Source organism: Aythya ferina (assembly GCF_964211825.1).
Source record: "Aythya ferina genome assembly, chromosome: 11".
Taxonomy (NCBI): domain Eukaryota; kingdom Metazoa; phylum Chordata; class Aves; order Anseriformes; family Anatidae; genus Aythya; species Aythya ferina.
Window position 1 is genome coordinate 17,630,490 of NC_140307.1, and position 12,654 is coordinate 17,643,143.

General features: G+C 35.3%; 2 protein-coding genes across 2 annotated transcripts in view; one reads left to right on the plus strand and one right to left on the minus strand.

Annotated features, from left to right (window-relative positions):
- The window catches only part of ADAM10 (ADAM metallopeptidase domain 10), a 48,486-nt gene extending 46,072 nt beyond the window's left edge, over positions 1–2,414 (plus strand). The window contains exon 16 of the mRNA XM_084532889.1: positions 154–2,414. Within this exon, the coding sequence (XP_084389015.1) occupies positions 154–248 (95 nt within the window). The 3' untranslated portion in view covers positions 249–2,414. The remainder of the gene's footprint in view (positions 1–153) is intronic.
- The window catches only part of LIPC (lipase C, hepatic type), a 55,649-nt gene continuing 43,927 nt past the window's right edge, over positions 933–12,654 (minus strand). The window contains exons 7-9 of the mRNA XM_084532893.1: positions 9,037–9,157; positions 8,110–8,328; positions 933–6,427 (exon numbers count right to left, since the gene is read on the minus strand). Coding sequence (XP_084389019.1) covers positions 6,325–6,427; positions 8,110–8,328; positions 9,037–9,157 — 443 coding nt within the window. The 3' untranslated portion in view covers positions 933–6,324. The remainder of the gene's footprint in view (positions 6,428–8,109; positions 8,329–9,036; positions 9,158–12,654) is intronic.

Sequence of the window (12,654 nt, forward strand, 5' to 3'; positions counted from 1 at the left end):
CATGCGTTTGATCATATATTTAAAACCTTGCAGGTCTAAATCTGAAGCTTTTCAGAAAAGTGGCTATATCTAACCTCTGTGGCCAGGGCAACTTTTTTGGAGATCGTTTCTTCCTTTGTATTTGTTTTAATAACGTGCCTTTCTTTGAAACAGGCACTTTAAAAAGGAGGAGACCACCACAAACCACTCAGCCACCACAGCGGCAAAGGCCCCGAGAGAGTTATCAGATGGGACATATGAGACATTGACTGCAGCTTTTTGCCTTGGTTCTTCCTAGTGCCTACAATGGGAAAACTCACTCCAAAGAAAAACCTAATATAAGTCATTGTCCCCAGTCAAACTCTGAGAAATTGAAGAAAAGGCATGATATGCCCTCAAAGCAAGTGGAAATGGTTAATTTTTGATGAGTGAATCTTCCAGCTCAAAAAGAAGAAAAGTGTTTTTCTTGCATACTTTTAATTTAGTGGCACAAAGTCCTAGAGCATCATGGTTCTTTCCCCCTTCTGTGCTCTTCATTGCTGCATTTTCTTCACTTGCAGGCAAATATGGCTGTAGTAAAACTTCTATTCAAGAATCGAAAAAAAATATATATTTTTCAACTGCCAGACAAGGCTAGGAAGCTAGACCACCTCAACATTGGAGACATTACTTGCCAATGTATATACATTGTTATATGCAGACATGTATTTCTTACGTACACCCGTACTTGTGTGCAATTGTAAACAAGAGAATTGCAATATGGATGTTTCTTTGTATTATAAAACTTTTCCGCTATTAATGAAGAAATTACTGTTTAATTGACATACTCAGGATAACAGAGGATGATGTGTGTAATGGTCAAGGATCCTGTGATGCTTTACACAGCAATTTTGAATCAAACTTTTTATCATGATCGAAGTTGTTTCAAGCACTCATTTCATCTTTTATCAAACAGCTGCTAAGTGATAGCATACAAGATTGAATGATCTTTTAGAGATATATAGCAGGTGTGCAAATTTTGCTAATGCCAGAATGTTTCAAAATTGTTTTATATAAATGATTTCTTGTAGCTCAGCATAAATGTTTTTAATTTGTCTGATTATTCAGTTAAATAATGAATAGTTAGATGTAATATTTCCATGCTTTAGTAGAAAATTCTGCCTGTTATTCAACTTGTTTTAAAATTTGCAACCAGTTCATTTGGGATCTTCAGCTATTCTTGCAGTATGATAATTAAGTTCATGATTCCAAGGGATGTGGAAAGAAAGAAAAGCTGTAGTTTATTTTCTTTTTTAATTTATCAGATATTTGGATAACTTTTCAGCATGATACTGTTGACTGATAACCACTAAAGTAGTGATTTGCCCAACTATTGTGGCAGAGTTTAAATTGTAGTTAGGACTACCAACTTTCTCAGAAATGTTTTATAACAGTAGTGAAGTTCAACAGCACAATGTCCCATTCCAAAGTTCTTATCACGAATGTAAAATAATTGGCTTTTTTTAAAAAGTGAAAACAAAAGATGTCTTAAGGTGCTTACTGCTATGCAGGAGATGAAAGGGGGCATTACAAACAAAATGTTTAAGCTCATGATATATTTATTGCTTGTTTTCCAAAAGCACCCAGCTAATTAGAGGCGCAAATGGCTATAATTTTCCTGGCTTTGCTTAGGAGAAAATTTACTAAGGGTTGGACAGGCTTCCTTTGTTTGTTTTTTTTGTTTTTGTTTTGTTTCTTAAGAGTATAAGGTTTACACAATCATTCTCATAATGTGACGCAAGCCAGCAAGGCCAAAAATATTACTGAATATAATGGGATCTCTTCCTTGTAAACTTGTACAGTATGTGGTGACTTTTTCAAAATACAGCTTTTTGTACATGGTTTAGAGACAAATTTTGTACATGAAACCCCAGTCCAATAGACTATATAAATAATTCTAAATGATCTTAACTAGTTAGAAATGTATGTAGTTGCTTTTAAATCATTTTAAATACATTTGTTTTAAGACTGTGCAAAGATTGGAAGTGGGTTTGCATTTCTAAAATGGTGACTTTTCTTCAGCAAGAGTTCTTAGTAACTTCTTGAGCGTGGTAGACTTTAACATGTAAATTTTTTGCCTGTAATGTTATCCTGTGGTAGGGTTTTGGCAGAGAAGTGCTGCCCTATTTTATTTTGAGTCTAAGTTAAATGTTTTCTGAAAAGAGAAATGTGCACTGAACTCTCCACTGCAAGTCAAGATGTGGTAAATCAAAAAAAAGTTCAAGGCAATGGAATACTACTGTCAATTTCATGTCCACTGTGTTTTATACAGTATCTTTTTTGTTCACTTTGGAAATTTTTACTAAAATTGCAAAAAAAAAAAAAAAGTATTGTGCAAAGATATGTAAGGTTTTTTGAAACTTGAAATGCATTAATAAATAGACTTGATGAAATCATCTTCTGAAGATCCATTTACTTTTTGAACCCTGAAAGCAAAAAGGAATATACAGATTCTATTTTTTTGTCTTTCACTGTAAAGGGGCAGTTGCAATGAGAAGTCATTGTGCTACTTGTGTAATTCCAAAGTGCATCTCTGTTTACAAATCATAAAGTTAAATGCGAAAGTAAATATTCTTGTGTAAACCTTTTAAGGAGAAGCCCTTAGAATGTCTTTAAATTACTTCTATTATCACAGAAATAAAGCTTTATTCTCATCTTTAAATGGGAACACATGACTGTTGGGGTATTCAAGCCTGTCACCATAGCTAGTGAATGATACTTTGTGAAATAACTTTATTTTTGGAGTTGAATATCCCAACTGACATACCTACAGTGTTTTGAACACACAATTCAGACTATTTGAAGGATCAAATCTGCAAGGTGTTTTAAAACTGCCAAGCTGGGTCTGTGTTTTTTCTTTTGTATTGTATCATTGATTTAAGTGATAAGATGAGCTGACAGAATTTGGATTTTAAAAGCAGTCTTTCATTCTTACAGCTGTTTGTTAAGAATAGCCTGCTTAGACATCTGTTTCCCGAACTGGGCAGCATATGCTTTGATTTAATCAAAGCATATTCGGAGTTCCTTCCTTACAGTACTTGTTTTCCCCATGACTTTTTAATAGAAGTGTTTCCCCTTTTAGCTAAATAGCAATGTTAGGGCAAAAGGTATTAAAAGAATCACTTGGAGCAAATCCCTTCTGTATATCAGTATCATATATACCCAATAGATTTGATTGTGGTTGTATTTAAAGTTCTACCTTGGATTTCAAGCCAGAGGGATACAAATAATGCCTGTCCATGTAGAACAAAAAATATGTGTATTTCTTTAAATGTGTTTGGGGAAACCAATGAGAACATAAGTAGTTGTTTAATATTTGACCTAATAGTTCCTAGTTATAACTATTCACTTAATCATATTTCTTAATGTTTTATTCATGAAACATCTCTGTTTGTTGTCGAAGCACGTATAGTCAGAATTGTATGAATGTGAGAAGCACATCACAAACTCCTCTTAAACAATGAAACTTTATTTGAACTGTGAAGACTACAAGTCAGTGAAATAGTTTGCCTTTTAATTAAATGTTCCAGTATTGCTTTCAGGGGGAAAAAAAACAAAACAAAACAAACAAAAAAAAACAACACACAGATTTACTTCAGAATATTGGATGCTGGTTATTACACGGAGGTGACTAAAAGCACAGCATTCTTTGTTGTTCTAAGCTGTGCTTGTGCTGACAGAGATAGGCCTCTGATGGCTTTCAGGGTCTCAGTTCAGTTTCTGGAGTGATACAGGGTAATTCCAGTGAGCACAAAGTGAGACACCACTGTAACCACTTGGAATCAGAGGTATGACCTTGATAATATGTTCTGGATATGTAAGACTATAAGTATGCTGCAACATAGGCTTAATGTCAATTTTATATTAGAAATTAGTGTAATGGTTATCAAAAACTTTGGGGCAGGATTTATTTGGACATACAATTTAAAAAAAAAAAAAAAAAAAAAAAAAAACAACTAAAGACTTCAGAATAAAATTATTTGTATCAGCAAGAGTTTAAATATTGAATATTCTCTTAATTTTTGTTTTACTTTAGAGGAGTTTTTAAAGTGTGTTATCTGAGGATTATACTGGCATGTTGCAGTTGAACTAGAGAAATGTTTTTCCCCAGAAAATTGAATTCTGCAAAAGATCTAAGGAGAGGCATAATTTGAGGTATCTGGACACACTTCATACCATGCCCCCAACACACCCCCATCTTATTTTTCGTTGTGCTTTACTGCTCTGCTCTTGGAAAATCAAATTGCCTTCAGCTGCGCATGGAAGTGACCACACTGAAATTTGCTTTTTTTATTGTCTTCAGAACAGAGTCCATCTTAACTTCATTCACCTCAAAGTGCTGTCACTGGGTCTCTAGCAATTAACTCTGTCCAAGGCTGATTTTGGTTTGTTTCTTGTTGGCGGTGTTTTTTTGTTTGTTTGTTTGTTTTTTAAATTATTTTTTATTTTGTTCTTCATAGTAGCTATAACCATCTAAAAACAAGTCTAATGCTTACATAGCTGGTTCAGGAATACTTGTACTGAAATATTCCTCTTCAATAATTTGACTTTCTGGTTTATTTTACTATGATTTTGAATAAAGTGACTGTAATATGTTCTGTGTTTACGTTAAGGAACAAAACAAATCTCTAGCAAAGCTATTATTAGATAATTGGAGTATAACAAAGCACAGAATTCCTTGCTTAAAAATTCTATTTTTGACATAGCTGAAATATGTTGGTGTTAATGAAGCACTTTTTTGAGCAAAATCTGTGAAAGCACAAAGCTTGCTTTGAAGATCTAAAGATTTTCTTTACATGGAATTTGTACATAAATCTAGAAGGATTTCTCATAGTCAAGATGCTATTCAGGTGTCCATTTTCTAATATCAAAGCAGCCTCTGAAGTTTACACCTCTGGAAGCACAGCCCTTATCGTGTGTAAAGTATGCTTCAGTTTACATTGTATTTAATCAGTCGTTCTGTTTCTGTTTTCGGTATTCCTGTTTATTTAAATAGAAGCTAGCCATTGAAAATGGCATTTAAAAGTTGGAAGTTTAGTATTCTAGATGACTGGCAAAGTTGCCTGCATTCACCATCTGATGATGGTTCATGCTTGCAGGATTGCCAGTTCAGATCAACTCTCCCATTTGTCATCCTTTTCAAATCAATCATTTTAATCCTGGTAAGGTGTATTTTCCTACGTATCTTGGTATGGAAAATATGCTTTGTTCCAGGTCTTGTGGCTATTTTACATTTTTTTCCTACTTAGAGAATATTTAAAATAAATTACATTCAGAATAGTCATAAACATAATTTTAATTAATCTTGTGCTTACCATTATAAAGTGACAAATGAAATACTTTGATGTACATATTTATTAATGCTATTGTATGAAGTATAAAGCATGAGTAATCTGAGATGATAGTGTTTCTTTATGTAGTTATATTCTGACATAGGAAACAATGGAATTTTGTATATTTGATTTTTTTAAATGTACATACACTGAAGATATTTGATAAAGTTTTGACCATTATAATTTATTAATACAGTTCCAAATCATGCTAAAATCTGCTATACAGTGATTTAAAATCTAAAAATCTCAGGCATTACATGAACAATATGATTTTAATTCAAAAGTTAAAAACTTAGTTGTGCTACAATTGTGTGTAGTACACTAAGCATCATTAAATTACTAGTAATTTTAATTAGTACTCTAAAATGGTTAAACAGCAAAGCATTTTCCAATAGGACATCTTTTCTAGGTGTTATAGTTATTTTGCTTGTCATCAAGTTATAATGGATAGCTCAAGCTTTCTATGCGTTGAGATGTTTTCTAGTTTATGAAGGTTATAAAGTTAGAAGTTCAAAATCTTTGATAATGTTATCTACTCGGGAGTATGTTTACTATTACTTAACTTCTCCTTTTCCAGAAATAATTTAGGAAAGATTTAATTGATAGTAGTCACTATTAATGTTTCAAAGCATTTAATTGGAAATTAAAACTCCTTTTTTCAAAGATGTTTCTTTCAAATAGTAACCTTTGTACTTCTAACGAGTAGGCATTCTTACAAAGTTTTAAAGAATTTAAAGTTAACAGTTGCTGTTAATGAAATTGCTCATCGATCACTGAGAGTAGTCTAGCAGATGAACAAAGTGCATTTCAGTTACTCTATCACAACGTCTACGTTTTTGCGTTTTCTTCATCATCCCTGAAACTATCAGGGTATTTAAATTTATGCTTTACATAGCTGTGTGTTTTTAAAATATCTTACTAGATGTGTGGTGTTTTGAGTATGTTTTGGTAAGTAGTTTCTTTTTGTTCTTGCTCACTTTTCTTGTCTCCGAAAGCGATCTTCACATCTCACAAATGTTTTCTCTTGGGCTGGATAAAGGTGAACGTTTTCAATACTTTGAGAACAAAATGTCATTCTAGAAAGAAAATGCAGAATGTAAGTATAATATTATTTTCTAGGGATACTATATGTATAAAAGTGTGCTCTCTAAATACTTTGACTTTTACTGTCTTTATCCTTTGTTTGCTTTCACATGACATCCCAGATTGCACAGAAAGAAAACATTGTTTAAGCAATGCCCATTAAAATCTTGACAAAAACTCCTGCCTCTGCTTATGGCAAAAAAGCTTCTAAATAGCATTAGGTTCCTGAAGATACTGCCTGAACTCCCCATATTAATTAACCTTTTTCCAGAATTTCTTAAGTGGTACATCAGTAGTAATTGGCTTGTTCTATGTTAGACACAGTACTATTGGAGTGGAGTTTCTTGGTTAAAAAAGTGAGTATATCTGACATAAGCTGTGAAAGGGTTTCATACTTTTATCAAGGCAAAAAATCTGTTTTCACACAGCTCTCTAATTTGTACTGTGTAGTATGTTTAATTTCATTTGGCAGCTATGTTGGTACTGATTTGGGATCATCACTTTAAAAACAGCAAGAGATGTTAGAGAAACAATTACTTTTTATGGCAGAGACATGCAAAGTACTGAGTTAGGAGGAGGAAAATACCTACAAAATACATTTACAGAGAGGAAAAAGACTAAGAAAATATGATCCCTCTACTGCCCTTCCTCCCACCCCAACACACATGGATTATCTTATAAAAATCTCTTTAAACTGTCTAATTTGTCTTTTTTGTCAGCATCAAGGAGATGCAGCTTTGCCAATAAGTACTGTTCCACAGAAAGTCTGCAGTAGTTCTGACTGGTGCTGGTAAGAAAGGCACTGCACCAGGGAAAGGCCACCATCTGAGGCTGAGCCAGACTTACAAGGTAAGATGTAGTTTTCTCATACACCTTAATTAAAATGCTGTTAAAAATTCTCAAATGATTAAAGCAGTGGGAATCATTATTAATTTTATTATTCTGTCTTCTGACTGAAATGTCTCTGAAAAAGCAGTTTCAAAAGTGTTAATAGCACTGCAGTATGTAGAGAGCACTACCACACTCAAATTTGTGGATACAGTTCCAAAGCAACTGGGGCAGGGCAGGAAACTACCAGTTTACTTTGCCTTCAGAATATTAAAAAAAGTATATATTGAAAGGCAAATAACTGAGATTTGTCATACTTTGCAAGTAGGAATTTGAATTTGCATGGCCTCAGTGTTGAAATCAATATTTATCTTCTGTTGTATCTTGTTTCTTTGAAATTTCATGTCCTTCTGGAGTGAGATAGCAATTTATGGATAGGATATGATGATCAAATATCATTAACAATTGTGTAGAAAAATTGCAGTGCAGAACTTGAGTTCTTCCTTGTATCTGTTTGCTAACTCCTCTATCCTCTGTTCCTAAGAATAAATAAAATTGTCACCCAAGGTTTCATGCCTTAAATTCAGTTTAAATTCGTAATGTTTTCCACTATTAATTTTTTTTATTATAAATTCTTATAAGTCGCTTAAAATAATGCAGTGTAATCTGAGACAATAAAATTAAAAAAAATAATAATAATAAAAAAAGAAAATGTCAGAGGTGGTGTGTGGAAAAACTCCTAATAGGTTTGAGTCTGGGGGCTCAGATGATTGTATAAAAAGGATAGCTTGATTGCCAAATGTCTGCTTTATTACAGAATGAAAAATGATGTTTTCATTACACTTACTTCTGCTGTGTTTCCCCTGCTTTCACTCGTATTGTCTTCACTATAAGTCCTGGTCGGCGGGTGCCTTTTCTCCATGGTATTATGGTTTGAACTGTGTCCCAGATATTTTCCCAAACTGCAGTTCCTTCCCATTTGAATTTGATCATTATTAGTTCACCAATATCAGTGTCCAGTGTGATGAGAAAAGAGTAGGTTTTATTCCCATTAATTCCTTCAACACTGCAGTAAACAAAAAAGAATAATGCTATCTCAATGATTATTGATATTATGGATTAAAAAAAAAAATCTATTCTCTTTGAAATCAAAGAAAGAACTCTTTCCTCTCTCTTCCCCAGGAGTAACATTACTGTCTCTAGCATACTCTTCCTCTAGTGGTGAAATCTGGCAACTTGCTAAAAGAATAAAAAGACAAAGTAAGAGAAGCTTGGACAAGGGGTGAAGCACCAGTGGCAAGACAAAATGTATTCCACAATAGTACTTTTTTATACCTTGTGTCTGCTAGAGCAAAGGCTGGCCCACACTGTTGCCTGTTCATTTGTTAATGCAGATAATGTCTCCATTGTGAGAAATATCCAAAATTCTTTATCTTAATTACAGTGGCCTATTTATGTTTTAACTGATTACTACCCTGTGTTAGCCAAGGGATCAACTGAACATAAGTGGATTATAGCATTATAAGAAACTTCCAATATCACAGGGTTTGTTTCATAGAGATCTTATACCATATTCATGCATATTTTGTAAATCAAAAATTGTGTTTTTTAAAATTGTGTTTTTTAAGGGGTATGGATGAAGAGAGGGTGATTTCCAGTTCATCTCCAACTAACAGTACTAAACCAGATCATTCACAGCTTGATTATCCAAGTAATATGGTAAATTGGCACCTTGTATTTCACTTCTACAGTGACATGTAATATCAATACTCACAGTGTGATGGGCAGATTTTTAGCATCCTCCTTTGTTCCTGTCAGAGAGATGCTAAAAGTTGGTTCTATCTGCTTGCCTTGGATTTCATTGATGAAGTGGATCTTGAACTGATAATGATAGACTGTAGAAAGGAAAAATTTAGACAGTGACGAGTTAAATGGTCAAAAAAGCAATAGATTTCTCAGACAAAATAATTATGCCTTTCAATGCATCAACTTGACTGATACTTCCATTTTATTTTTAATCAATTTTGTTAAAATTAAAGCTTTGTTTTTTTATTGTTGCTGTGTTGCATTACCCCTAGGGTCTTGGGGCCCCATTGCCCTATTTAAAAGGGAGGGAGGTGGGGAGGAGGAAACCTAGGCAGAGTTCTCTTTTAGAAGAAAACATTCTTCCTTGGGAAATATTTCACCTTTTCTGAACTTTAATTGTTAGAAAGTCTGGCAAGCTCTCTATCCAGCTAGCAAAGAATACTTACGACTGGACTTGATTAGGGATTGTACAGCACAGGTTGAAGACTTTATGCGATTTTGTCAGGCTTTTTCTCTGACTAGCTAGAAAATCTCCCTGCAAAACAGAGGGCTAGTGAACTTTCCTTGACTGCAGAATGATACATTGTGCTTAACACGCATCTGTTAACAATATGACTTTGTTCAAGCACGTTATTCTAAGAAAGTTGTCATTAGTGCTTTGAGGTTTGGTGGTTTCTAGAAGAATAGTGTTTAGGAAAGTCTTTGAACAGAAAAAAAAAAAAAAAACCAAAAAAAAAAAACGACATGCTTCTGAGAATAAAGAATGCCTAAGGAATCATCAGTGTACTGAGTATGAGTGGTTTGACATTTAGTAAATTATGAGGAAGAAAAACAAGAAAGGAAAAAAAAACACCATACAATTAGAGACCATGTCCACACAAATATTGTCAGCTAGATTTGAAGGTCCAACACTTCTGTCTGGTGATTTACCAAAAGAAAAGATTTGGCAGTAACTGTTTAAATTTACTATGGAAAAGTTGTTGGGTGAGGATGGCACTTTGGTGTGTTCATCTTGAAGATATCCAAGCATGATGGCTCTTTTATTTAGTTTTGACACCAACATCAAATCTACTATTTTTTAAATAAAAGTATTAACAACCAATGCTTTTATTTTACACACCACTTATCAGGATATACTATTTGTATAAAAGTAAAGCCAGGCATTCAATTGTATTGGTGATAGTCAGCTCTAAAGCATTTCTGCAGAGTGAAATGTTGCTTTGCTCTCTGCCAATTGCCTTCTTGACGAAAGTGGTAGATTTACTTGTTAATGAAGGAAACCCTAAGTAACTTTTAAATAAAACAAAGACCAGAGAGCACTTGGTTAGAATTAAGAGGTGATGTGTTTATCCTTGCACTGTAGTCCAACTACACACGGAAGCTACACACTGTTCTGTTAAACATTGTAACACAGTTGTTTTTGAGAAGAAAGGTGCTCTGTCCTCATTTCTTCTCACCCACTCCATGTTTCACTGATGATGCTACTGCTCTGAGTGGCACAGCTGTCCTACTAAGGGAATAATCTTTTCATGTATAGTTTACAGATAGATTTTTGTAGAGCTCTGAATTCTCACAATGGAAGGTATTCTCTAGAAAAATTATGTTTTTGTATTGTTTCATAGTTACTGCATGTTAGTGAACAATGTATTTTCTTTTGAGAAGGTGCCACTGTGCAGAAAGCAAAATGGATGGTTCTTTGCTGGCAACCACAAAAGCAAACCTGATGAGGACGAAGTGGGCAGACACTTGTTTATGGATCACTTATTACTATCTTGCCTTGCTCTGAGTTTTCTATTCATGTGAAAGTTGATTGCTGTAACATATGTTCTTAATGCCTTATAAAAGCTTAGCCTTTTGCTGTGGTTATTATGATGCTTGCTCTAAGGAAAAAGGTGAGTGTATTTGTATAAAAGCTCTGGTTGACTCAGGGTCCCAATGATGGCCTTATTATGAATGTTAACTTCTTTGTAACAACCGCTTTTTTGTTTGTTTGAGCTGGATTAACGAATGCTTCAGAATATAATCCATTAACTTGAAAAATCGAATGTCACATTTCATGAAGAAATATAAAGCATTGTGAGATTTAATGCTGAGTTTCTCAAATTTCTTCTGTTTGAGTCTTTCTCATGATCTTCAAACATTTTTTTAAGAGTATTACAAAGATCACTTTATACACATCCTCCCGCAGTTGCTGCCTTGTTTTGGAACTTTTATGAAAGGAAACTATTGTCTGGGGGTATTGGTATTTGGGTACATGCCAACAAATTTTTTTTTTTATAGGAAAACCATTTCCAAGCATAAAAGTGAAACATGTTTGAAATGGAAAACAATGCCAACAAGATATAGTTGCAGCTTGTGGTAAAATACCTATCTCCATAGCCAGAGAAAAAAAAAATTGCAGAGATGGTATTTCTGTGTCCAGGTGCGTGGTGGTGGATTCAGGTTCATCAGAGCAATGCACTTTCCCAGTTCTGATGGTGACTTAACTGTGCTGCAGCAAAATAACACTGAAAACTAGGCACGGCCTTTAAAAATATGTAAATCTACCACAAGCAGCTTCCTGTGGCATTTAAAAAAAAAAAAAAAAAAGTGTAAGGAGATCCAGCAGGTTCAGCTGCTCTGAGTTTCAGTCAGGGCTGAGCAGATGTCTCTGTGGTCATCACCATGTAGTTCACAGCTGTATGTGGAAGACTTCCAAAATTATTTTAATAGTACATTAATTTTAATAATTTTAATCTGCGGTATTGCAGTTGAGCACCAGGCACTGTGGGGAAACGAGCTGTGTAATAGAAGCAGGATCATTTTACACTTCTCCTTAGGATCCCTCTGGGCCCCCTTTCTGGCTGTGCCCTGCTGAAGGGGCAGGCCTTGGTGTGAGGCACTGAGGGGAACCCGTTTGGTGGTTCTGGGTTGGGGGAACCTGAGGAAGACGGGCTGTGGGATGGCACCAGCCTGAGGGGCCCAGGCAGCGTCTCCTCCATGCCTGGTGGCCTGTGGCTGTGAGCGGTGCCCTGAGCCAGGGGCCAGGCGGCCATTTCGTGCTGCCTGCCTCAGCCTCATGACTGCCATGGGAGGAGGTGGTGAGGGGAAGCATGACGCGCTGAAAGGCCCTGCACCAAAAATAACTTGGAAGAAAGACATCCTGCTGTTGGTCACACACGGTCCTGCTTTAAAACGTATGTAAAACCTCCTGGTGGCCTGTGGAGGTCTGCTCAACAGCAGGAGTGGCTTTGTGGGCTCCCTGACAACCGAGGGTTAACTGGCCTGCAGCCAGGCCCAGGCCATTTTGTGAGGAGATGGGCAGATGGGCGTCATTTCCCTGTCAGACTGCATCCCTCTATCTGATTGTGCAGGCAGTATGGATTCTCTCTTTGAGCCTAGATAGTTATGGTGCTCTTGACGAAATAATAGAGATAAAGCCTGGAGTACCGGTCACTTTTAGTGCCACAGTTCTGCCCTGTTAAAGTCCATCTATTCTGCTCTCTGTCCATTGTCTGAAAAGTAATAATTTGTGTGTAGCCTTGTAGACCATCTACAGACAAAATTTGGGCAAAGTTGGAAGAGAAGGTTTTACAGGCTTCTCAGA